Source organism: Eretmochelys imbricata, chromosome 1 (assembly GCF_965152235.1).
Source record: "Eretmochelys imbricata isolate rEreImb1 chromosome 1, rEreImb1.hap1, whole genome shotgun sequence".
Lineage (NCBI taxonomy): Eukaryota > Metazoa > Chordata > Testudines > Cheloniidae > Eretmochelys > Eretmochelys imbricata.
Window position 1 is genome coordinate 157,583,804 of NC_135572.1, and position 27,810 is coordinate 157,611,613.

The 27,810-nt window shown below is 41.0% G+C and overlaps 1 protein-coding gene across 1 annotated transcript; it reads right to left on the reverse strand.

Moving 5' to 3' along the window:
• Nucleotides 1–27,599, reverse strand: PWP2 (PWP2 small subunit processome component). The gene is made up of 21 exons (XM_077817756.1): nucleotides 27,468–27,599; nucleotides 26,604–26,716; nucleotides 25,183–25,277; nucleotides 24,708–24,807; nucleotides 23,905–24,048; nucleotides 23,160–23,295; nucleotides 22,477–22,703; nucleotides 21,200–21,343; nucleotides 19,453–19,523; nucleotides 18,157–18,293; nucleotides 16,123–16,271; nucleotides 14,625–14,772; nucleotides 12,930–13,080; nucleotides 10,950–11,130; nucleotides 9,579–9,726; nucleotides 8,429–8,537; nucleotides 7,527–7,592; nucleotides 6,683–6,901; nucleotides 4,377–4,527; nucleotides 1,639–1,713; nucleotides 1–1,477 (listed from the first exon to the last, which is right to left on the reverse strand). The coding sequence occupies exons 1-21, from the start codon at nucleotides 27,483–27,485 to the stop codon at nucleotides 1,327–1,329; spliced, it is 2,733 nt and encodes a 910-aa protein (XP_077673882.1). The 5' UTR covers nucleotides 27,486–27,599; the 3' UTR covers nucleotides 1–1,326.
• Between the last annotated feature and the right edge of the window lie 211 nt (nucleotides 27,600–27,810).

The following is a 27,810-nucleotide window of genomic DNA, read 5'->3' on the forward strand; positions in this document are numbered from 1 at the left end:
AACAGTTTTACACTGGTATATTTATTTACTTGGATCACCAGAGTATACAATAATATTTATTTTATACAGTTGAGTCATACAAACTGATTTTTTGTATATCTAAACATTTTTGATGCACATTTTCTCTGTAACAGTTTTCAGTAACTTTTTGCCAAGTGTTGAGAGAAAGAGAGAGGAAAGCAAACCCACCAAAACAGAATTTAATAGAAGATCACTTGTGATTGAAACCAGTCGTAATCTGTGAGATATTCTTCACTAATAGAGATCTTTTAATATATTGCATGGGAGACATGCATGTTTTTTCCATACCCAGAATATCAAAAAAGTAATTCACTGGTGCTCATGTTAACTCACATTTAAAGCATCTGGGAGACCCAAACCTGCAAAATCTGACATCCTAATGAACCCTGGTTGTACTGTTTAAAAAAAACCAACCAACCAAAAAAAAACAGCTGTCATGTTAAAAAGAAAAAAAGAAAAGAGAAACAAACATTCAGATATTTACTGTTCTTCTGATTTGGTTACATAGTGGTATAAGTTGCATTCAACAGGCTGGAAATTTCTGGACATAAATCTTTACTGCAATACCTTGATCATTAACCAATTAAATTCCTTGCAGATGCTGTACTGCACAGAATCTTTGCTCACATATTTGTTCACACTATGGTGAAACATTTATCTCAAATATTTTTCCTTTTTTTGGGTAATATTCAGCTTAAAGTTTGGATAATTTTAAAATTTAGCAAATTATTATTATTGTTTTATTAAATGCAACTGGGATAACATTTTAAAATGAGTTGAGGTCAATATGCAACCCTCCAAATATTTAATGAAAAATGACACACACAAAAATGACTAAAAAAAGAGTTTAATCCAGGGGCACAGAAATATTGTGACAGCAAAGGCTTCAGAGAGTGATTTGCAATGCCTAAAATGCCTGTATATTTATACAAATTTTATCAAAAATAAACACACTAACAATATGTTTACTTGTGCTTTTATCTTTTTTGACAGATGAACACAAGTATCTTGTTTGAGTTCGGATACAAATCTAACTGATCACCTTTGTCCTTGCTCCCTCAGTTACGGGAAGAGGGAGGCCACAAGCCATGTTTTAGGCACTCTATGGACTACACTTTAGCTATCCTAAATCGAACCAGATTCTGTACCTTTGCAGATTACTCCAAGCCTATATCACAACATATACAAAATAAGCCACTATGAGGGCCACTCAGTCTCAGTGAATTCCACTGGTGCAAGTGATTGCTTCTGTAGGTCCCCAAAAAACAAAAAGGAATAGGAAAATTAAGGGAAAATACGTTGTCCTTATGATTGCGTGGTTGCCTCTTCCATAAGATAATCACTGTTAGAGTCCTCCAACTCCTCTTCACTCACTGATGTTTCTGCAGGACGTTTCATGCCCCGTTGTTGTGAAATGGCCAAAGCATATTTAATATTATAGCGATTCCACTCACAGCTGTAAAAACAAGTCACCAGAATACAAAAACGTTAAAAGCTAGGTTCTGCTTCATCTAAGTACATCACACAAATTTTCCCTCTCAACATTCAATAGCCTTAAGCTTTTGTACAAGATTATGGTTTAAGTTTTAAAAATATTTAAAGGACAGCAATACGTACAGTTTAGAAACATCTTCAAAGTGACGTTGGATGCTCTTCTGAAGGAACTGAATCATGGGCAGCAGCTTCCCTGACCTACAAAGGAGAAAGCAAGCAACTAACTGTGTAGCCTGTATTTATACATGGATTTCTAGAATCCTTTTTCAACATTATTCTTCAAATAAAAAAAAAAAAACGGTTATATTGTTAGCTCATTTTTACATATCAATGTTCTAAATCTAAAATGTCACTGAATAAAAGCAAGTGACCTTGTAACTTTGTGCTGTGTCCACCAATAAACCTGTGTACAATTTTAGCTCAGTACAACATATGTATGCAATTTATTACTCATGTTGCTTCAGCTGAGTTAGTCAAATGCTTCTCCCTCCCCAGCACCAATGTAGAAATCAGCCCCAGAAACTGTTCCATTCTGAGGTCAAATGACAACTTTTCAGAGTTGATTCTGTTTGCTATAATGAAGAAGTTGACTCAATGTATAAATTCCAGGAAAGCAAGGCAGGAAGTTGGACTGCACAAACTATCCATTGCTACTTTGTAACAAAACAAAAGAAAGAATCAATCTTCCTTTCCATTTCAGATTCATTAAATGATGGCATGATGTGTGAATAACTACTCATTCTTCACCCCACATCAGCAAGGAAAGGAATACATAATTGCTTCTTCCTCTGGTCTACGGTGACTCCCAAATAGTAGTTGGGAAGAGCTATCAGATTTTTAATTTGCCCAGTGTCCTCATTCCAATTGCCCAAAAACTCTAAAAGAATGCTGAGCTGAAACACTCATATCTTGTCTAATTGCCTGAAAGGAACTAGGCAGGAATGCAGAATACAGAAATCATTACACTGCTTTCCAAAAAACTAGGGCTGTCAAGTGATTAAAAAAATTAATCCCCATTAAGCACGAGATTAAAAAAATGTAACTCGATTAGTCATAGTTTTAATTGCACAATTAAATAATAATAGAATACCATTTTTAAAAATATTTTTGTAGGTTCTCTATATTTTCAAATATAGGCTAGGGCAGGGGTTCTCAAACTGGGGGTTGGGACCCCTCGGGGGTCACGAGGTTATTACATGGGGGGTCATGAGCTGTCAGCCTCCACCCCAAACCTCGCTTTGCCTCCAGCATTTATAATGGTGTTAAATATATTAAAAAGTGTTTAATATATTTAACATTATAAACATTATAACAATGTTTATAATGTTTATAATGTTAAATATAAAATATAAACATAAAATTATAACATTATACGGGGGGTCGCACTCAGAGGCTTGCTATGTGAAAGGGGTCACCAGTACAAAAGTTTGAGAACCACTGAGCTAGGGGCTAAGGGCTTCAGCCCCACCCACCCCCCATGCCTCCCTCCCCACCCAGAGGTATGCGATTAATGTGTTAATTTTGTTTTCAGTTAATCACAGGTGTTAACTGTGATTGACAGCCTACTAAAAACATAAGCAAAGTCTACAAAGTCAGCATAATTAGGTATGAAGCACTGCCCAATTGGATGTCAATTACATGAAATGTAAATAATTGTTTAAGAACAGTGTTCCCACAAGTCTTCTTACAGCTCTTTATAGCTTTATGCATTTAGCACCTAAAGCTAGAAGTTCAAACAAAGTTCTACCTACAATCTAGGAGAGCCTCCTCTGCAACTTTACTGTAGGATTCATGTTGTGTCTCCCAAATACTCACATTTCAACATACATTGGTCATTGGGAAGTCATAATAATCAAGTAACAGGTTTCAGAGTAACAGCCGTGTTAGTCTGTATTCGCAAAAAGAAAAGGAGTACTTGTGGCACCTTAGAGACTAACCAATTTATTTGAGCATAAGCTTTTGTGAGCTACAGCTCACTTCATCGGATGCATACTGTGGAAAATACAGAAGATGTTTTTATACACACAAACTATGAAAAAATGGGTGTTCATCACTACAACAGGTTTTCTCTCCCCCCGCTCCCCGCCCCCCACTCTCCTGCTGGTAATAGCTTATATAGCTTATCTAAAGTGATCACTCTCCTTACAATGTGTATGTTAATCAAGGTGGGCCATTTCCAGCACAAATCCAGGGTTTAACAAGAATGTCGGGGAGGGGGCGCGGGGAATAATAAAAAAGGGGAAATAGGTTACTTTTTATAATGACTCAACCATTCCCAGTCTCTATTCAAGCCTAAGTTAATTGTATCCAATTTGCAAATTAATTCCAATTCAGCAGTCTCTCGTTGGAGTCTGTTTTTGAAGTTGACTATTCTTCAACAAAAAAACTTAGAATAAATTGGTTAGTCTCTAAGGTGCCACAAGTACTCCTTTTCTTTTTGCGAATACAGACTAACACAGCTATTACTCTGAAACCTGTCATTGTAAGGAGAGTGATCACTTTAGATAAGCTATTACCAGCAGGAGAGTAGGGTGGGGGGAGAGAAAACCTTTTGTAGTGATAAACACCCATTTTTTCATGGTTTGTTTGTATAAAAACATCTTCTGCATTTTCCACAGTATGCATCCGATGAAGTGAGCTGTAGCTCACGAAAGCTTATGCTCAAATAAATTGGTTAGTCTCTAAGTTGCCACAAGTACTCCTTTTCTTTTTTTAATAATCAAGTAACTTTAATTGGGCTGTATGTTTCAATACAGAATCTCAAAGATAGTTGCTGGAAGCCTCTTAACTGTCTCTCAAATATTTTAAACTTTAGCCTAAAATGTCAAATTTTCTGTGTTTTGATTTTCAAGTCCACTCACCTTGTTTTTAACTTCTGTCCATGTAGCATCAGCAACCGCTGAGCCCAAGTAAGATAGAATTCCAAGTGACGAGATGTCTCAAAGGCAGAGGCTAGAAACTCCAGCACCTTTTCCACATACAGCTCTGGGAGCGATGAGCAGACAACGTCAACTGTTTTTAAAAAACAAAAGCAACAAAAAAAACCCATCAAGCTTTCAACTGGAATTATGGGGTGTGAGGAAAGGGAAGGAAAATTGAGGAGACGCCCTTTCAGAGACTATCCCAGTTCTACTATTCTGCATCACTGGACAGGAGGTAATCTGCCATATTGTGATTATCACTCGCCAGTCCTTCAGAAAGTAAGTTACTCCCCTCTGAATCTTCCAACCTCCACACCACTTAAAAGCAAGATCCTCCTATCTACCACTAAAACAGGGTCTGCCATGACATTTATTTCCTATTAAAACTTCAACTACCTTCACTCCACCCTTTCCCTCTCTCTGCACATCCAGGCTCTGGCAAAATCTTGCTGCTTCTCACTTTATAGTAACTGCCATAGCAGATCAGACCAGTGCTCCATCTCATTGAGTGTTCCTGTTCCCAACATTGGCCAGTATAGGATGCTTCAGAGGAAGGTACTAGAATAACCCTCCCACAAAAGAAGTTTCTTCGTAACCTCTGTCTGTCAGTAGATGACAATGCCCTGAAGCATGAGGATTTATAACTAAGGCTATGCTTCTGTCATGGAGGTTGCGGCTTCCATGATTTTAAGAGATGTCAGAGTTCTTTGGCTTCAGCCCCGGGTGGCAGGCCTTGGGCTTCGTTACTGGATTACTGTGTGCGCATTTCCATGATTCATTATTTCCTGCATCCTGTCCATGACTTTAATAAAAAGACCCATGCCAAAATTGTAGCCTTATTTATAACCCTTCCAAATAAAAATCCAATCTAATGTAACTCTGAATTTTCTCATCATCCTTATAAATGTCTAATCCCCTTTTTGAATTCCCCACAAGCCCCTGGGCTCTCTGATACGTCACTGCAGTGAGTTCCATGGCTTAAGTATAACAATTCTAAAATCCTACCATTCCTCTCAGTCCCTGTTGCCAAAACCCTGGTTCACAGCATGGTTCTCCCTCACCTAGATTGGATTCTCTCCAGCCTTCCCGACTCTCCCCTCTATCCAACATAAAACAGATACAATAGCCTTCTTCTTCTACCACCACCACATTCCTCCCTACTACCTCCTTCCCTGAATTCCTTTTCTATCTTATAAAAAGAAAAGGAGTACTTGTGGCACCGTAGAGACTAACCAATTTATTTGAGCATAAGCTTTCGTGAGCTACAGCTCAATTCATCGGATACATCTATCTTATGTATCTTATGCACCTTTCTACCTAAAATTCCAACTCCTTATCCTCAGCCCTAAGGCTTTGCCTCCTGCCTACTTTTCTGATCACCACCCACCCCGCCTTGCTCACCCGTGTCGCTTCCTCCCATTCTTGCCTTTCTGTCTTTTTCTATGCTGCTCCTCACACCTGGAACAGTATTATTTTCTGGATGTGCCAAGCATCCACTCTCCTACACCAACGCAAAAAATCTGCATCATTTGACCACTGACTTCTGTACTCTACAGTCTTCTTCCTTCCTTGCCACACCTCATTCTCTACATAAAAATATCAGCACATAAGCTATATTTACTTTATGACATTTTTATTTGACAATGTTCAGTCTCCTGTTCCTATGTTTATGAAGTTACATTTTAAGCTTTTTGGTTCAGGAAAATTATGCCCCCAAATAAGTGATGATTAATTAGCAGTATGTATGCACTGTAATGTATAGTAGTGAAATGTGCCTTTTTTATTATATACAATAAGAACAATGACTTCTATAGCCATTTCTATTCAAATATCTTAAAGTACTTTGTGATCCAGGAATTAAGCCACAAATGAGCCCTGTGAGGTGAACATTATCCCCATTTTACAGATATAAACCTGAGGAAAAGAGAGGACTTACTTGTGCAAGGTCAAAAAGGAGAGTGGCAGAGAGAAAATAGAAACCAGATTTCTTGACTTTCAGTCTTACCTTCAGCTGCAAGACTCTCTCCCCCTTCCTCTTTTGACACATCAGTACTGAGGTAGAAATGACTAGTATCCCAAATTAACACAGCCTTCCATAAACATGCAGTAGGCTTGCTGTATTGTAAAATGTTTGGTAATAAAAGGAAGTTTAAGGGCTACACTCTGCCCTCAGACTTCAGCTCAAAGGGGGTTACACAACTGGATTTCAAATTAGGTTAATTACACTTTATGGAAGCCCTGCTTACCTTCATTACATGGTACAGTCTCTATGACCTCCTGAATTAATTTCTTCTCATTCAGCCGGAAGGCCATGACAATGGCCATGGTGTACTCCTTCTGACTCAGCACTTTGCGCACACTGCTAGGTGTGATGTCAATGTCCAACTCAAATGGATCAAAGATTAGTCCGGAGTCTAGTGAGTAGATGAGAAGGCCTTCTGTGGTGGTCGCTGCCCAGCTTCGCCCTAAAAGAGAAGTGGCAGTTGATATTTAAACACAACGCACTTGTTTTTTTCTGGGGAGCGGTGATGAACATGAAGACTGTTCCCATGCTTGCTTAAAGTGATTTGGGAAAAGGAGGTCTCTCAATACTATAGATGGTTTTACTGATCAAACACCGTCTGTGAAAGGTGCCAGCTTCACAGCACGATGAACTTAAATCTTCCGGTTATCCAGAACACAGGAACAACGAAGGCAACAATAAGCCCAATACACAGCACTGTAATGTGTTCTGGAGGGATCACCACTACGAACAAGAAATCAGCCCCTCTTCAGAGAATGCCAATAAGTGACAATATTAATAACAGTGGTTTCTGCGAGGTGTTTTCTGTGCCTGGACTGAGGCCACCAACTCATTTCACATAAGCCCCTGGAGAGTCACTGAATGACAATGTCTTTATGTCACCCTAAATCTGGGGTGAATTTGAACTAATGACTCAGAAATTAGAGGCTCACATCTACCAGTTCTCACCCACTGCTCAGTCCTTCTGCAGTGTGCGTGTGTGTGTGTGTGTGTGTGTGGAGGGTGTGGGGGGGGGGAGAAACGGGACTCAACATTACTGATAAACTACATTTACAGTTAACACCCACCAGTAGGAGAGAAACGGAGGCATGTCACTCTTATCTCTGGTTTAAAGTGCCGAGAACTCATGTCACCTGAAACAAGAAATGAGAAGCAAGTCATCAACACACCAAACTAAATATTCACACTGGATCTGAACCCTCACCCTGGAGTTACTGTTGGTGAATCAGCAGAAACACATCTGACAAAGGAACACTGAACCATTGTGTGACAGATTCAGGATTGGTGGTATGGCGAGCATGATAGATATTGGTAAGGTGATAGATACCAACAGATCACTTAAAAAAAATCCTGAGGTATCAGATTTCCTTTCAGCTCATAGGTTACTTTGCTATTTTCCTTATCATCCTGTTGTTCTGATCTCAAACATGAGCAATACCAATGTGCCATGTTCCTACTTTGGACATGATGTTCATCACACACTCAAATGTGATCAGTCATCTTGTATTACAATAGCCTCCAGAGGCCTCAGATGAGAATGGGGCCCTGTTGTGCTCCACACACGGAGACAGTCCCTGCCCCGAAGAGCTTCCAGGCACAAGACAGAAAGTGTAAGAGGAGAAACAGACGGAGGAAAATGACTTGCCCGAAGTCATAAAGCAGGTCACTGGCTGAGCCAGGAACTGAACTCCAGTCTGAGTGCCAGCCTTGTGCTCTACTCACTAGGCCACAGTGCGTCTGTTTCCTATAACCTCTATGAGAAAGTATTCAACAACAGGTCACTGATTATTACATCTGCACAATGTTTTCAAACTAGCTTTGTAACAATTTTGGCAGGGTGGTGGATATGTCTAATAGCACCACCCCTTGTCCATCCCACACTGACCCAGGGTTGAAGGGTTTTTTTTATCCCATTGAGCCAAGGGCAAAAAGCAGTGTTACTAACAGTGGGATTAAGAACTGAATTTACCTCTCTTTACACCTGGAAGAGCAATGGCAACACCATCCTCATCCCCAACCCCATCATCAATCAGCGCCATGCTGCCAAATTCAGTCATTTTCCTACGATCCAAGTACTCCTGAAAAATATTCATATTCCATTTGTAAAATTGCTTCTCCTCTCCAACATAACATGTTTCCTTATATCTGAAGAATACACATATAGCAGAGGTCCCCAAACTGTGGGGTGTTCCCCGCTAGGGAGGGAGCAGAGCTAGGCCCCGGAGCAGGGGGCCAACATGGGTACGGAGGGGGGCACGATGTAAAAAGTTTGGGGTCTTCTGATGTATAGAGTTCTGAACAGGATTAACTGAGTAATTCACAAACATTTAATGGGTTAGCCCAGTCGCCTAATGGTTATTGTTTTGTACGTTCATCCAAGAGTCTCCTTTGACTCCTGGAAGAAACTGAAGCTTACAATACTGTGGGGTCCATGCTCAGCCATTGATGAGGGAAGGAGTGCCCCTCAGTTTACCTTACAACAACCTCTACTTGATTTAGGAGTGTTCATAAATGGGTTTCAAAGAAAGTCCAGGTCAGACCTCCTCAGAGAGTGGCCATGACAATTCAAGGTGAGGAGAATGAGAAGTTGAGATCTAAGAGCTCCTAGCAAGATGGGAAGAGTGATGGAAGAGACTGCAATACTGCCGTTACTTTTAAATTAACTGAAAACTTTTGCATTTGGCAATCCTGTCAGATTACATTCATAAGTCGAAGTTTTGTGCCAGGCCCTCCCTCCCATGCTGCATCCATTCTTTGGCACAAATATGTTGTTCGCAAATAAAATTATTCAGTACAAGATTGTCAGTAATTTTAAAATCTCTCCCTCTTGAAATGCAATGTAATTGCAAGTTGACTTTACTATCATTATTGTCAAGAAATTTGCACTTTCAAGACCCAAGCACTTTGGCTCCTTTTGAGTTTCTTGTAGTCCAGTAGTTATGCAATTTTACTCACTCTTTTGGTGGTTTCACCTGTGACTGTCTCCTACTCAGTACCAACAAAATGAACTCTCACTTAAGTAATAAAATATTCCTAATGCAAACCTCATTTATCAGACACTATACCAAAAACAATCACAGTCTTAAAAAAAATAAACAAAAACTGAGATAGTCACTTACTTCCATTGCATCTAAGGAAAGATTACATGAGATTTCAAATTTCTTCATAAGAATCTGTTCCTTCACATGATAAATACAGACAAACTTTGATAATCCTCCTGCCAGAATAGACTGGCCATCAGCTGAATAACACAGAGTAGTGAAAGATCTGAAAAAATATATAATGCATAATTTCACTCCTACTTCTGAGCTTTGAGCAAACATCAATACAATGAACCAAAATTGCTATTGAATAAAAGAAAACCTTTTCTAGTTTAATCTTCCACAGTCATTAATTTAATATGTTTAATGTACAGAATAGTTTTGACATGACTGAGTACTTCTCAAATTCTTTATTGTGAATTATCACAATGTAGATTTCAACAGATTTGTTGGCGTACCTCCCTACCTCACAGGGTGTTGTGAGGATTATTTAATGTTTGTACTACTCCACTTGTAATACAGCCATGTCACGTCAACAGCAAAACAATTCTCGCAGGCTTTTCCATCAAGCACACTTTTCTTTCCTCTCAGACATGCAATTTTGCAATCCCTCTGGGCTTGAACCTCCCTTAGAGGGAAGACAAACCCGCCTCGGCTTAACACCCCATCAGTACCATACACTCCTGCAACTAGGCTTTACGGGATGGATGTGCATTAACATAAGTGAGCAGTAAGCCACATATGAGACAAATATCCACTACAAAAGGTTTACTTTCTTCGCAAAGGTCTTCATACCTGTCTTATCTGCAATTAAAATGATTCAGAAGACCCAGAAAAAAATTACTATTAAATGATAAGCTCTATTTCGAAGACAGCAACTGACTGGTGTTCACAACTGCAAGTTATATAATTTTCAAAGAGTTATTGCCTCAATTTTTTGGGGTGAGGGGATAAAAGGAAAGATTTCTTAACAAAGGCATTCCATACCAGCTGTGCTCATTGTTTGAGAGATTTTTTTTAAAGTTGATTGTTAATAATGCATTTATAAAAATTTATACTGCCTGGATAATAAAACCAGCAGGATATCTCAGATTACATCTTCTGAAATGAATCACCTACATATCAGCTACTCACAAAACTGTGTATGCCTTTTACTGTCACTGATAAATGATGCACAGCATGACATGAAAGACTGAATATGGTATAAATGAATCAAGTTTAGGAGAAAGAACAGATGCTCAGGATTTGATGTATGAGTGACTCTGAGCTGTGATGAAGGTACCAAAAAAAAAAAAAGGTCTAGAATGAATGGACAGCACACTTGAGTCAGAAGATATTCAAGTTATTTAAACAATCTCAGAATCAAGATATTCAGATGTCAGCTAAATTCTGAAACCCTCACAAAAAGGGTTGCATTTCTTGTCATTGCTACATGAACATTTTACATACTTTGACTTAGCAGCTTGTTTGGCTGTTATTTTGTCCAACTCTTTTCTTCCCATCTGAAGGTCATGTCTTCCTTCAATTGATCCAGTCTGCACTGCATTTTCATGATCCCAGAAAGTTATCTGTCCATCCAGGGTAGCAACCGCAAGCTCATTGCCATCAGGGCGGAAAGCAACAACAAGAACTGCAGAGAATTTGGTCGATGAATAAAAATGTACTTCAGTCTTAACACATTTTTTCTGGACTCTACTAAGCAAGATGGAGAATAAGAGGGTACACATTCCCATTTTTATAACAAAACACAATGTTAAGATGACGAAAACCCAGGTAGCTAGCACCAAAGGCTTTTTGAGCTATTGACGGTTTCCAAATACTATGAAACAGCAGCAATGAAAACTACAGGCTGAAACTGGCAAATAAAATGCTTACTCCTGAAGGAATTCTGTACCAAAAAAATTTAAAATTTGTTCACAGTATTTTAAAATGCTGAAAATTGTATTTGTCAATAAATAAGTGTGGAGGCTCCAGCAAGGCAGTGGGGAGCACAGACCACTGGCTGCACAAAGGTGGGAGATCACCTTGCAGGACCCCCCCGCAGACATGCACTCGGCAGTGAGGCTGCACCTGACCCAGCACAAGGGCCAGACCCGCCCCAGAGGTCTGTGTCCGGTGGGGGAGGGGTTGGGCTGCAGGGTGATCTTCCACTTTGTGCAGCCAGTGGTCTGTGCTTCCTACCGCCACACTGGAGTCTCCACATTTATTTATTGACAAATAAAATTTGCAGAATTTTAAAATATTGTGAGCAGAATTTTTAATTTTTTGGTGCAAAATTCCCTCAGGAGTAGCAGGTGAAGCAACTCACCAGGGTTAGCAGCCCCGCACCAGGCACACCAGGTGTGGGCAGGCAGGCTCAACCCAGGCTTCAATGCAATGGATCAAAGTATGGAGAGGCTTAGTGTGGGGGAGATCAAGGTGGGGCAATCTGGGTGCGGGGGATCTGGATGCACAGGGCTCATTGGGGGGTTCCGGGTGCAGGGCCAATGGGACTCTGCAGGTAGGTCCAGGTGAAATTAGCTGGGGCTCGGCGTGGGTCCGGGTGCTAGAGGAAAGGGAGTTTCGGTATAGCTGGTTGAGGTTCAGTGGAGTAGGGATCCAGGTGCAGGGGGGATGGGGCTTATAGGGGTGGGGGTTCGAGTGCATGGAGAAGTCTGGGTGAAGGGTGGTGGGGCTCAACTGGGGGTGGTCTGGATGCAGGGGTGGGGCGAGGTTCCAGATGCACGTGGGTTGGGCAGATTGGGGAGCAGCTCCCCATACAGTGACTCCTTCCCCCCACAGCTGAGGAGAGATGGGGGCAGGAAGCGGGGGGGGAGGGTGTGCAGAGCCAGAGGTTTCTGGGGGTGTCTGACCCAGCCACTCCGTGCAAGGGAAGTGCACTCCTTATCCACCCCAGCCCAGTAAAGACTAGCAGCTGAGCCCAGCTCAGGGTAGGAGCCATGGGCTGGGTGCCAGGGCTCAGCAGGGCGCTCTGGGTGTGGAGGGTGAGGCTCAGCGTGTGTGTGTGTGTGTGTGGGGGGGGGGCAGGTCTGAGCATGGGGGCATCTGGATACACGGGGATTGCCGGATGGACTGACTTGGCACCCGGTGGGGTGTCCCCAGCCTCCACCCCGGCAGTTACCTCTCCGCCGGCTGCTTCAGGTGCCCAAAACAACGCACCCATGCTGCTAGGGAGGGGTGCATGACCGATCTTGCATCTTCCCTTTGCTTCCCCATCAGAAAGTCATTTTTCTGCGGGGAAGCAAAGAAATCTGCACGGGACATGAATTCTGCATGCGCACAGTGGCACAGAATTACCCCAGGAATAAATGTTGACCGACTGACCTCATCAACTACAGATATTCTCAATATATTTTTGATGGAACAATACCTAAGTTCATACATAACTGCCTCTATATGACAGGTTAGACAGAATGAAATGAAATTTACCATCTGAGTTCAGTGTTAGTGTCTCCTTGGTTCTCCAGCTATCAAACATATCCCAGAGTCTGACCGTTTTATCCCAAGAGGCACTAGCTAAGATACTCTTCATTGGGTTAAAACACAGACTACTGATGGGACCTTCATGGCCTGATAAGACCTAATGGAGTAAGAAAAAAATAATATGGAATAATTAAATGAAACTGAGTTCAACATATAAACATGTGGCAAAAACTGTGATTATGTCTACTAGCTGTGGATACCCTTACTACATATATTTAGGAGTATATTATTTTTTCAATGCAAGGGATGTTATGCACGTACATTCCTGTGTACAGAGATGGGAAAGGACTTCCTTTGGATCTTAAAGAACAGGAAATAGAAACTAGGTAACAGAATTCCGTAATACTTGCGATTTTGTTTCCTCTGGTGAAAGACGATCAACTTAGAATTCAGAAATATAATGGATTTTTTTTTTAAATGTATAACTAACTAGCCAGAGGAATTGATAAGTAGATCATCTCTCTGGAGATTAAGGCTGGCCTGCTTCTGAAACCATTTCACCATTTGCTGTTTTCCGAATCAAAGTCCCTGTTGCAATTCTGATTGAAAGGTAAGCAATAAAAATATAAAAAATACTCTACGAGCACATCTGTGGTTTCACATTTACATTCATTCCAATTAGGAAAGGAAATTCATTTCACTTTCTTTTTTTAAACCCACAGCTGCAGAAACAGGTGTCTGAAAAAGAGGCAATACTGGAATACAGGACTTCCATTCACTTCTCTCCCAACAAAATTAATCTGCTATCATTACTGACTTGCGCTCAATAAGCTACTCCGCAGTCAGTCAACTGGGTTTTTTCACCTAGTTTGCTTTCACATTAGTGTGGATGTTTAAGGCGTGGCCATACCTTTGTCCAGTAAGCAAGTGAAAGGCATGGAGGTGGTGACCATGCCCCCTCACAGTCATGTCTTTCCATAAGTAACACACCTCTGAGAAGAATCCAGAATTTTTAAGCCACAGTGGGGAATTTAACCTCAAACTTTTTCATGAAAACCACAAGCTTCTTCACTTCTATTGCTCCCAGCCTGCTGTGAGCAGAGTATGGTCCAGTTCTGCACTGTAGCAAGAATGTCCTCAGGCTGTATTTTAGTCTTGAGATTCTTCCTACAACTTCTACGTCATAATGAAGTGGACAACACAGGCTGAGTTCTTGCCCAAAGAGGTGATGGTGGGCATGGAGAGGAGAGACGTTCTCAAGTGCTAGTGTTGTGTTCAGTCTAACCATTCTGCAAGGTACCACACTTTAATGTAGTCAGTCTATCAGCCCTCTTTCTGGCTGTATACATCTTCCCTCTTTCCCTTCAATAAGAAGTCATTTATGCACTAGCTGTGCTCACTCAACAGCCAGAAAAGTCCAGTAGGCTTTTCCTAGTTTGCTCTTACAGTCAGCCACTCAAGAATGCTGAAAACTAACCCTTTCCCCACAGACACAAATGTAGCATGGTCCAGAGATACCAAGTTATAGATTGCCGGGGGGGGGGGGGAGAGAAAAGGCTAATGTGGGTTTATACATATAGCTGCATCTCCTCCACAACACATAACCCTCAGACAGGGTTAACTAACCTAAAAGATACTTAACATAACCAGAGTGCTTTCTATGTTAATTGTGAGTGTTCTAGAACAATCTCAGTTCCTTACATCTAACAGTCTGCCACTCTGCATTGACCAGACAAATATGTCAAACGAGTCCTGGGAACCAGCTGAAATAATCTCACCGCTGGAGTCCACCGCTAAGCAAGAGAACTGGGCTGGTCGTGGAGAAGTGAAGGTGCGGAAATTGCGGTATCTGTTGTAAACAATATGCAAACATGATTTAAAAATATATATATTTGTATAGGTCTAAACAATTAAAAAGCATTAAGAACATCATAGAATCACAGAATATCAGGGTTGGAAGGGACCTCAGGAGGTCATCTAGTCCAACCCCCTGCTCAAAGCAGGACCAGTCCCCAATTTTTGCCCCAGATCCCTAAATGGCCCCCTCAAGGATTGAACTGACAACCCTGGGTTTAGCAGGCCAATACTCAAACCACTGAGCTATCCCTCCTCCCCTAAATTATGTTACAAAAATTGAAGTATTTCACATTTTAATATTTTATATATTTTTTAAAATAGCATTTTAAATCAAGACGTGTAAGAATTTAAATCTGGAATATACTTTGCAAAGTTACTACATACAGAAATTAAAACAGACATCCAAAAAAAGACATTTTTGCTCAACCAGTGGAGTTACGTATGACTTGTTCACTATGAATGAGTTCAAGACTGGCTCAGGGACTCCTGTCCAGCAAAAGCTGGACAATTTGTGAAGATGCTATTTTTTAATCTCCAAAAAATATTCATGTTCATCTTTGAAGATGCTTGTTCTTTTTTTTTTTAATATACACACATCTATCCTGTGAATGATGGAGTAGCTTGCATGTGTCCCTGTACACATACCTTCTGCTGAATGATAGGCAACAGCTATGCCCATATGTTTTATTAGTTTCCTTTACTGAGTGAACTAGTGGAGATGTTCCTTTAGACACGTCTTTATCAGTTAACTGATTTTTGAAGCCAGAGATTATGGATTCTCTTACTGAACTGTTAGCCTCTAGGTAAAAATTGTGGTGGCCAAATCACTGCACCTAGATCCAGTCTCAGACAGAGTCTCTTATGCACAGAAGGGTGCTTTGAGGCACAAGGATAAAGGAACAACAGCCCATAATTGTGTAGTGTTGGCATAGCCTATGGAAATAATAGTTTTCTTTGTATCCAAAGATGCTTGATGATGCAAAAAATACAGACTAATCAAGTTTTAAAAAACCATCAGAAATGATCCATTCCAGATGCAGAATGAGGATCTAAAACAATTCAATACTGCACCTCTCCATCAACCACCAAGCGTGCTGGCTAGCTAATTCAGACTCCCTACCCTACTGCTTCACAATATCTGTTTTCACTTATTAGTCAAAATCTGATAAACTCACTTTAAACCTATAAAACAGCACTAAGATTTGAAGAGTGAGAAGGTTTTATGACTGCTGGGGACTGTGGTTGGCAGTATATTGTATTTAGAGACTAGGAATGAAAACACAAGATCCTGATAATCTTTGGACAAAACTGAGTGACGCACTGAGGCTTAAAGAGGATTTACCTGTGAAGATCAAAGGCTCGCACTGTTCCATCCAGGGAAGCACTCAGAATGACATAACCGGTGGAGGTAAAAGTTACAGCAGAGATGCTGCTGGTATGCTCCATAAAAGTGACAAAGCAAAAGCTGCTACTGGTGTTCCAAACTTTCACCTGCAAAAGTAGTAAGAAAAGCCCTCTAAGAATTCCTGTATCATAAACTCACACCCCAATGAATCATAGAATATCAGGGTTGGAAGGGACCTCAGGAGGTCATCTAGTCCAACCCCCTGCTCAAAGCAGGACCAATCCCCAATTAAATCATCCCAGCCAGGGCTTTGTCAAGCCTGATCTTAAAAACCTCAAAAGGAAGGAGATTCCACCACCTCCCTAGGTAACGCATTCCAGTGTTTCACCACACTCCTAATGAAAAAGGTTTTCCTAATATCCAACCTACATCCCCCCCACTGCAACTTGACACCATTACTCCTTGTTTTGTCATCTGCTACCACTGAGAACAGTCTAGAGCCATCCTCTTTGGAACCCCCTTTCAGGTAGTTGAAAGCAGCTATCAAATCCCCCCTCATTCTTCTCTTCCGCAGACTAAACAATCCCAGTTCCCTCAGCCTCTCCTCATAAGTCATGTGCTCCAGCCCCCTAATCATTTTTGTTGCCCTCCGCTGGACTCTAATTTTTCCACATCCTTCTTGTAGAATGCTCCAGCATAGCTTCATTATTTCATTCTGAAAGCCCAATTCTGCATGCCTTACTCACTCAGACAGCACTCCCAATTCAGCCAGTGGGAGTTCTGTTTGGGAGGGAACAATGCAGGATCAGGCCTTTTATTTGTAAAATCTCAGTGAAACACATGCAAGGTGAACATCTGATTAAAGCTGGTTGAAAATTTTCCATTGGAATGATTTTCGGACAGAGAATTCACTTTACACAAAAACTAAATTTTCCACAGATTTCAATTTTGCAAGAAAATTTCAATTTTCTGTTGGAAAACTGTTCCCAGCTCCATGGCTTCCCTGTTCCCCAACAGGGTGAGAGTTACCCTGGAGCTGGGGCTCCTAGGCCAGGGAAGCCCAGCTCTGCAGGCAGCGTAAGATACTTTTTGAAAAGATCAAATCGTCGTTTTGACTTTTTCTAAGGAAAATTTCAGAACTTCCATTCTGTGGGAAATTTGATTTTTCATTATGTTTCAGAATTAATTTTCTCATTTTTCAAGTTTTGTAATTTCCCACAGAATATGAATTCCCATTTCCAGTCAGTTCTAAATTTGATTGGCAGCAGTGGGGCTATTTTTCTTTCCCAGCCCCAAATTTCAGAGTGGGAGAAAAATGTCTATATTTCAGATATATAAACTGTTAAGTCTCCAGACCATAATTAGAAAAGACAATGGCCCCTTTCAAAATCCAAAGCCTGGCTCTCTCTCTCTCTAATCTACAGCTTCAGTACAAGTCTCAACTACGAGACACTTTCATTTTTCTTGTAAACAGCAACTATCTGCAGTGGTACATCTGAGAAAATTTTGTTTAGGCATCATATCTTTTTATAAAACTTATTTTGGATTTATTCTGAGACTGGTAAACCCCAACTGTTAGAATGGCATGGTGGATGTTTCACAATTTTGGGTAATTGAGGGTCGTCTGTACTAATACACCATTAATCCACCATCTCTGCTAGCGTGTTAATGTGGACAGGTATTAGGGACACTACTATCAAGCCCACACTTTGGCCTACTTTTTTCTTTATGCTGCATTGCATCTGCAACTGTTCCAAATCAAATTCTTAACTGCTAGAAACTGTAAGTAATGCAAGCACATCCCACAAGAACATCCCTACAATAACAAACCAGAACGTAAAGGCAGTGGGAAAGTAAATTGCTCCTAACTTCCAAAACATATTTACAGGCATTGTGGCCAAAAACATTATTTTTAAAATTATGAAAAAGGATTTGTCAGTTACAGTAACAGTGCTCTCTATAGTGTATTCAGACTTGTACCACTTGCTATACTTTTGTGAGCCAAGAGTTTTTAATAACTGACTGACTTACTTTCCCATCATCCCCTCCAGTAACTAAGTATTGCCCATCTGGAGAATATGCCAATGAGACCATACTGTTGAAATGGCCCTGCTGCTTCAGCACGTAAGACTCACTTTGCCATTCCCACACCAGCAGCTGACCCAGACCTGTAAACACAATAGAGGAGAGGATAGATATGTAATTTCGACTCAGTGATGGGGCCCATCATATACAGGCTACATACCATACTTGCATACAACATCCTTCCCATTTATAAAAAAATCGTGTGCATACAGATAGCCTGTGTTATGTACGCATCCACCCTAAGAGAATGCACAGTGGTTGATTTCAAGATCAAGGTGACAGATTTTCTGCAAACGTCAGCAGTTGTTACTTTGACTTAGCATTCTTATTGCTTTGCCAAGCCAATACTGCTACTGTCACTGGCAGAAGACAGATGTGTCCTGATGAGCAGCCAAAAAAAGATGGAGGAAAACCATTAAAAAAAAATTACTAGAAAGAGAAAAAATAAAATAAAAATAAAAACACACAAGCTTGAAATTGGTCTTTCCTGTGAAATATTTTTTTTTTAATCTTGCCTTTTTTAAGTGAATCAAAACTATATCTCAACATTACTGAAACACAGGAGAGCTAATGTCTACCAAAAGCAGCCAAACTAAGGTTCTTATTGGTCTGGCCAAGGAGTTACTGCATGGAATATCAAATGTCTTTCACTCAATTCCATGGACTCGAGAAGGGTTCTAAGAGAGAGACATCTGTTGAGAGTGGGGAAGGGTTCAGCTTGCATGGCGGTTGGTTATGGACTAGACTTGCAGCTCAGAGTTGGAGGAGGTTAGCTGGTGCATCCATCCAGCCATAACTTATAGCAAAGGAAGACATTTATATCGGTGAAGAGAGATGCACACAGGAAGAAAGGTAACCCAGAATAAAGGTAAAATATAACCTATGCTCAGGCTGGTGCCACAATATACTCCCTTTAGAAGGAGGATAGTCTTAGCAGTCAGGAACTGGACTAGGAATCAAGACATTTAGGTTCTATTCCAAGATCTGCCACAGATTTCATGACTTCGGGCAAACCACTTAATCTACGTGTTTCAGTTTTCTCATTTGTGAAATATTATTTCCCTACATCAGAGGGATTTTATAAGCCCAAAATCATTAATCTATGTGACATACTCTGATAGTATGGTGATGGGCCTATAAAACAACAAATAAAACTTTAAAATGTAGGGGTCCTGCCTGACTCACTCACACCTGCAGACCTGCAACATATTGCCTTAGAAAGGCAACCCTTGAACTACAAACCTGAACATCCAAAAGCAATCCAGTCACCAGTGCAGTTGATAGAAATAGTCGCAATCCTCTGGTCTGAAATACTAAGTGAAAAATGCCAAGAAATACGTAAATTGAGGATTAAAGGAACAATGTAATTTGAGAAACTGGGTTTTGATTTCCTCTATTCAAACAAGTCCTTTGATTTTCACATTCCTATGAAATCAGAAATAATGAACACATATCTTCTAATAAATCTAAAGGAAACCAGCAAAAATACACTGCCTAGTCAGCATTGGAATAAGTTAGGCCAGCCCAGGCTTTTGGATCAAGGACATATGGAGCCACTTTCACAGTAATGCAAAAGATGCAATGAGAGTTTCACATTTAATTTTATGTTAAACTGAAAATGCACCACATATTTTTGATCATGAGAGCCAAAGTTCCCATTAGCACAAGAGGACAAATTCTACTGTAGTCACTGGAGTTGGGTCCACTTATACTAGTGGCAAATTTGATCCTAAGAGTCAAGGAAGCAGTAGCTAGAAGTGTTCTCTGACCCCACTCAATATACAGGACACAGCCAACTATGTCCCAATACATGCCCATCACTGTGCTAATTGAATGGCATCAGAGAGCCATAGGTATTGTAGTCCCAGTAATACAATTCCACAGACTGAGCTAGCAGGAACACACAGTATTTCTTCCTTCACAATATTTGTGCACATCACTCTCATCTCTCAATTCTTTCCCACTTAATGTCTGCACAACATTCTGAAGAAGTAAAATGATGTACAAGTGTTAAGTATTATTTCAAGATTAGAGTGTAAATGTATTTCAATACAAAATGACCTACAATTGAATCAATACACTCTTCCTAATCCCATCCAATTTTTTTTTTTTTTAAAACGAGTGTGGATTTGAAGTGATTTGTACAGAAATTTTTGTGTGGTTTTTAAAATTGTTAAATGTATTTCACCACAGACAAAAACCACTGCCACAGTGCTTAAATGCTGATCAGTTTTACAAATTTCCACCATTTCAATTCAATAAACTTCAATTTATCAAAGGATAGATAGCCTGGAGCTAGCTGTGGAGCTGTAATTTCTTCGGATACTTTTCAGACTTCTTATGGGATAGAAGGAACAAAAAATATAGTTCAGGGTAAAGAGAGTATAAATTTGTATTTTAAAAAAGCAACTATGAACTCGAGCAAGGAGCTACTTTGCGGTACAAGATTAAAATTTGCCATATTCTAGAAAGATCTACTTTGTTATAAATGGACAATGTGCGTTCATTCTTTACACATCCCCTTTTTAAGTTTAACACGCCATGCTACATAGCAACCATCAAAATATAATAATAATATTCATCTGCTATATCTTTTTTGTCTTAAAAGGACTTTAGAAATGCTATTTATTAATACCCTGGTGGGGTAAGTAATATTCTCATTTTATACAAACAAAAACTGACCTAGCTGTTCAGTGACTTGGCCAAAACCATAAAGAGGGTGTGTCAAGGCTTGGATTAGAACTCAGAGGAGTTCCTGGTTCAAATCATGCCCCTCTCTAATAAAGCAATGAAGTGGAATTAAATAGTTTTATTTAATCTGTCAGACATTAATGCTCCTATTCAAATCAGTGTGGCTTCATAATTCCAACTCATGACTGAAATGCCAATTACAACACCCAGTGGACTGTTCAAGACTTTCACACCATGACATTCTTCCTTCAGCATTAGACACAATGACCCACTCTAGGGCTTGTACAATTAAACTAACCTTAAGGAATGGATGAGGTTGAACTCTGGAAGCTCATGTAGGTGAAAAATTCCAGAAGCAAAACCAGTGACTAGAAGGTGCGTTTTCTTGTGATAAGCTGCAGATGTCAGGTTATTAAAATCTCCTTCTTTGTTGAAAAAGTACCTATATGCCAAAGAAAATAAACCAAAAAAGCAATGTGAAGATGACTGACAGGTGTACTTTTGCAATGACAATTCAAGACAAGGCAAGTATGTTGGAGGTGGTACCACAACAAACAAACCAAAACACAGCAGTTCTCCAAGTTGCTTATGATTTACATTTTGCTTTATTCCTCTAGCTGAACCACTCCTCCCACCATGGACACTAATTTACAGCTGTTACACTAACATAATTTAGCAGACATTGCACACGACTATACACAATGAAAGACACTTAAGGTTAACCTCAGAGGAATTAAACTGTGGATTTTCTTTTGGTCACCTAACACCAACATCTGTGGTTTCTATAATATAAGTGGTTACTATCCCTGTATTCTTTAAGATGATTCTAAATGAGTAACTAAAGCACTGGAATCATAAATACTGCACTCTTGGTACTGAGGTTTATATTTTGTAGCTGTAGCTCTTACGGTGTTGTATTTGATGGCATTCTCAGGGTCAAATAAATGTATGTGTGAATGTTATCCAACAATTGCATATTCCATTTAAAGTTTCCTTATACTCTAACATTATGTACTCAATAAATAAAATGTCTCATTTGGAAATGTGGCACTCCTTCAGAAAGGTAACCCAAACTGCTGATGTCATCTTAAAGATACCTATCTTCTATAGAAGTTAACGTCACAGAGCCACAATTCAGTATCTTGATGTCAACCCATCTTTTCTCACAGAAATATAGCTCCACAGTAGCAGAAACTAAGCATCTATCAGTGCCACTGCAGATGGCGTGCCCTGGACCTCATTACATTTCCTACGTTTTTAACTTTTGATAGTAATCTTTTGTGTCATCAAAAAACAAGAACATTGATTTAATCCTTGGCAGATGGAGGAAAATCTTCTATTTACTCACCAACTGCATAAATCACTATTCACATGCTCAGGGTACGACAGAAATGTGTTTTATTGAAGGCAATTATAATAGGGTTTAATGACTGAAAGCTGGGTAGCGTTGTCCACTAGCTTCAAGTAAGACAAGGTATATTAATATAAAGTGAGCAGAGCCCATTGCAATGAATCCCCACTATGGCTGTTATATCTATCTATATATATCCCTGTTATCGTTGAAAGATCACCTACTTTGCAGCACGTGAATATTTCACTTTGTCTCTCCTTTCTTGTTCATTTGTAGTGGCTTTGCCATGAATCTCCTCACCCTTGTGCTGTTCAATAAACTCTTCACCCAGGTCTTTCATTGATTCATTCTTATCTTCAGCTCTGTCCTTGGGAGGCCTGGGCTTCAGACCATCCAGGCCTGTATCACACTGCCACACACACAGAGCCCCGTCCTGGCTAATTGTGTACAGCTGGAGTATAAACACACACACACATCTATCATGACCATCATACAGCCCTATGGTTCCATAATCTGCTGAATTAAACAGCATACCAGCCCTCCAAAAACTGGATTAGGGAGTTGCAATACTTACTCGATAATTAAGGTTGTAACCAGCTTCCACTATAAAGCATTATTTTAGGGCCCCTACACATTTGGCTTAGAAAATTCATTTATCATGAAAATTGTAAGATTTACTCTGAAGACAGAGGAAAACGTTTCAACAAAGTCTAAAGACAATTTGGCAAATCATGTTTGAATTACAGGACATTAAATAGCCTAACAGGTATTTTCCACCAGTAATTTCTATGAACACTTCATTGGAATACCAATGCAATAGAAATTCAGTATGGTTATCTACAGATGGAAAAATGCTGGGCCAATTTTAATGTGAATATTCAAATAAGCAGTGGGCTTGCTTACATACATCTAGACTATTCTCTTCAAAGAAGCAGGCTACGATTGCATCTTTATGCCCTCCCAGAGAGTAATAGATCAGGTTAACCCATCGCTCAGCTCCAAACACCCATGTTGACATGTCCTTGCTACCGACTGCAAAACACCTATAAAGAAAATAAAGGGGAAGTTAGATCAGAGCATGGGTTCACAAATTTTTGCACTGTGTGGACCCCATTTTAACAGAGAGGTACAGATATTCAATAGGTGATTCGTACTGGACAGATGTTCACACTACAACTGATAGTCTTAGCAGGGATGCCAAGCATTGAATAGGCAGAGACAGCCAACTACACTCACTCCGTAAGGATCATTCCCCCTCTGGGGAGATGGAGACCCATTTTAAGGGACAGTTGTACCCTACTGCTGCCCAAAATATAGCTATATTCTATGGATACGTACTCAGGCAGCTTTTAAAAAAAAAAAAAAACCATTAATTGTGAATAAATTTAAGAACATACATTGAGAAATCAAAGGGAGCTTTCAAAGCCAATGAAAGACTTGAGAATTTGGAGACTGGACTACAGTGCACAAACACAAATGAAATTTCTATTGGAGCAAAATTTCAGGATCCAACATATATACTATCCTTAATAATGAACACCAAATTAACAATAAAGTGGGATTTGCAAGAACATCTTGCAATAAAGAGCAATAAAGTGGGATTTGCAAGGGAGCAAGGAGCACAAGTCCCATTGACTTTTGTAACTACTTACTTTGAATCATCAGTCCAGTCAATACATGTTGTTTCATCATAGGGACCATAGTAAGTTTTGTCCAGAACAAAGGCATTAAATTCTCGCTTCTTCCCAGGGGCATGGTACATAAGAGCAACATTGTCCTTTGTAATCACAAATTTCCTATCACACAGAAAATGAAGAGCAAAATTATACAGAAAACCGAAGGAGCAACCAGTCCTTCCATGCCAGAAACAAGAAAAATACAACAAAACAAAATAATATTAGAAAGGGATATTTCTTGTGTGATGAAAGGATAAATATGTACTATTGCTACACTGGTAAAGACAAAGTCCTGTCATGTAAAATACATCACCTGCGTATACAGCACCCCCCACTCCAGTAAATGTGTGTATATGTATAAATAGAGTTTGTGTATTACTTCCAGAAAGAAAATTTTTCATTAAAATCAATTAAGATTGCTCAAGGAAAACAAAGTGTTAAAAGCAAGGAAATGTCCGTAGTTAAGATATCCTTTTTCAACATACCTTTACCCTCAGCTTTTGACCACTTAGAGGGGCAGAGTCTGCCCCTATATAAATAAGTCTCATACATCTCCAACATCACTCAAGATCCTACAATGCAAAACCTTGACTTCAACCTCCGCAGCGTCACTATGTGCATCTCTTAGGTACCTGTGCACCAATGAACTTGAATTTTCCCATGGGGAAGTGCATTATGAAGTCAGAGTAAAGTTTCCTTGACTGGCCTAACTGTTTTTAATTAACTACAGCTTTCATTACCTACACTTTAAAGTTGTTGTTTTTTAAGTTCCTGTTTACCTGCCATCTGGGGAAAAGCAGACACAGTGCACTGGCTTCTGAAAATGGAATTGATGTATTACAGATTTACTGATCAAATTGACAAGCAAGGCAGCTCCCTCTGTAAGGAAGGAAGGAAAAGGATTACTGAAACAGCTCGACACTCTGAAGAAACTAGGTATATAGATTTATTTCTTTTTAAGCCAGACATCTTTTTTTTTTTGGGGGGGGGGGGCGGGGAGGTGTAGTACACGCTTCTCAATATAACACCATTTTAAAATATTAACATAGTAAAACTGAACAAAATTAAAGAAGCCACATTATGGTTCAACAACAACTTTGAAAATTCTGAGGAAGAAATTTATGTTTTCAGAATTAAGTTTTAGTCAAATGTGGCTAGTTATGGGTAAATATTATCATGTTTAATAAAGTGGACTGTCTTCTGCAAACTGTAGTTCTCTGACACACCTTTAGGAATAAAAAAAACCCCAAATACCTTCATCAACTAATATGGCAAGACTTCCATCTGGAGAGAGCCCCACACATGTGATATTGTGCCGTGTTGCCAATGGTAATGTTTCTGACTTATTACTAGAGGAAAAGAAAACCAATAAAACAACATTAACCACAGCAGCGTAACAGTGCTCTAATGACTTCATAATATACTAATGCTTTTCATTTTCAGAGGACTAGGCCTTGATTTCTAGTGCAGGGTCAGCATGGGCTGGGAGTGGTACAGAAACAGGGTGCATAAACCCTGAAATTACTTCACGCTGCTCAACAATAACCCCTGTAGATGAATAAGAAGTGGCACTGAATGGCATGCTGCCAAGTGCTCTGCAGCATGATGGCCACAATGAAGACTTTTAAAGATAGGAAGGTTAAAAGTAGAGATCAGGGACACCAAGACCCCCATTTCCCACAGAGTAAAAAAAAAGCACAACAGAACTGCACAGGGATACCATACCACATCAAATGCACATTGATACTATTGATTGTCTTTACTCATTGTTTTATAATACTTTCATTTGTACAGCTACTCTTCTCATCGATCCACACATATGAATAGAGCCCTGCAAATGTGTGAATATTCACATCCGTGGATCCAAATTTTACAACAGAGCCCTGCAAATCTGCAGATATTTGCTTTATATCCAGACCATGTTTGCAGATCAGACGCAGATACAAATTTTGTATCTGCGTAGGGCTCTACACATGAAATATGCATTCTCTGATATCTCCTGGCAGCCTATTCTATAGGCTTGACTTTTTTTTTTTTAAACTACTCTAAAGGAGTGGTGGTGTTTGAGAATGCTAATCATTCCAGAAACCTCTGTATCAGGCAGATTGTTCCCCCTCCTCTCACCAAGATACTTTTTATTTGAGAAGACTACTATACACACTTTTATTTTGGAAGCCTGGAGTGCCTGTGCACTAAGCAAAATCTTCTACCTCCTTGTCAGTGATTAACTTGCCACACACTAATTCCGTTCTATTCAGGTTCTCATACTATCATCTGCTGAGCTCCTTATACAGCCCTCATCTGTGTGCCTCCCAGTCTTTAATGAATTTTATAACACCACACGGAAATAGAGAAAACTATTTTACAGAGGCACAAGTTGATTTCGTGACTTGCTCAAAGATGCAGATCAGTGGTTGAGCCAAGAACTGAACCCAGGTCCCCCAAATCTTAGTCCAGAACCCTACGCTGTCCACTAGACTAGAACAGCTTTCCTACCATTTATCCCATGCCCATCGCTATAGTCATATCCAAATATTTCACTATCTAGCATCGCCAGCCCCAGTTCTGTGCCAGCCTTTCAGGAGCTAAAATGAAATTATGTGATTTATACATAGTCCAACTGGACTATTGAATCAGTTAGCAGGAGAGGCACTGTGCAAGCCCAGGTCACTTACTTTTTCAGGTCAAAGACGGTGACTCTGTTCCCGATGGGGCTGATGACGCAGTTACCATCTGCGGTGAAATGCAGGTTCCCACGCCGATAAACAGTGCCCAGCAAGTTAGAGAACTTGGGAGAGAAAGGAGAGGGTGCTCTTACTGGGGGCTCAACAGGAAGGCACATTCCAGGGAAGGGATGCTTAAAGATCAGGGTGGGGTGGTTACAATCCCCAAAGGGGGAGCTCAATGTGTTGGAGGAGCAGGCAGGGGTTCAGAGAGGTAAAGAAGGAGCAGTCATTGAGCGCTCAGAGCAAGTGCGTGGGGAGCACTGGGGCAAACCAGGGAAGAATGCATGGGGGGGGAAGCGCACAGTGTAGAGCGATCCTTGCAACAAGGGATGGGCTGTTCCCAGGGACTCCAGGTGTGTGTGTGTGCGGGGGCGGGGGGGAGGGGGTGCTCTGCAGGGAACACGGTAGGAGGTGTATGGGGGGCAGTATAGGGAGAATTCATAGGGAGATGCCACGGATTCAGGGTGTTTGAGGGGGCAGCTTTGGGGCTCTGCAAGGAGCACAGGGTGGGATGTGTATGGGGGGCAGTGAAGGGGGATCCCAGCGACTCAGGATATGTGTATATGTGTGTGTGTGGGGGGTGCTTAGGGCTCTGCAGGGGGCACGGGGGGGTGCGTAGGAGGGGCAGGGCGAGGGATCCAGGGGGGGTTCCCAGGGCAGGATATGGGGGGAGGACTCGGGGCAGGGTCCCAGGCTGCGCGGGGGCGGGGGGGGGAGGTGTGCAGGGCCGGCTCAGGGGCAGGGCCCAGAGAGCACCACCCGGGGGGCGGGGGGGCTCCGACTGGGCCGGTGACACGCGCGCCAGCCCCTTACCCTGTAAGCGAACTTCATCCCCGCAGCGGGGCTCGCGCTGGCGCCAGCGGCTCCGCGTCTCCCTGCAGGCCGAAAGCGCGTGCGGCCCCTCGCGCCGCAGGCTCCCTCACTTCCGGGTCACTCAAGGGAGGCGGCCCACCCCCACAAGCGCCCCCTGGCGTCCGGGAGGGGCAAAAAAGCCACCGCAGCTCCAGGGAGCAGCCCTACGCATGCGCTTCCGGGCGTGCGCGTAGCAGTGGAGGGTGGGGGCTGGTCGCTGCTCCAGCCAGGGTGGCTCCGCCTCTTAGGAAGGGGGAGGCGCTGACCGGCGGAGGGGGGAGCTTGCGCGTGCGTGCGAACGGAG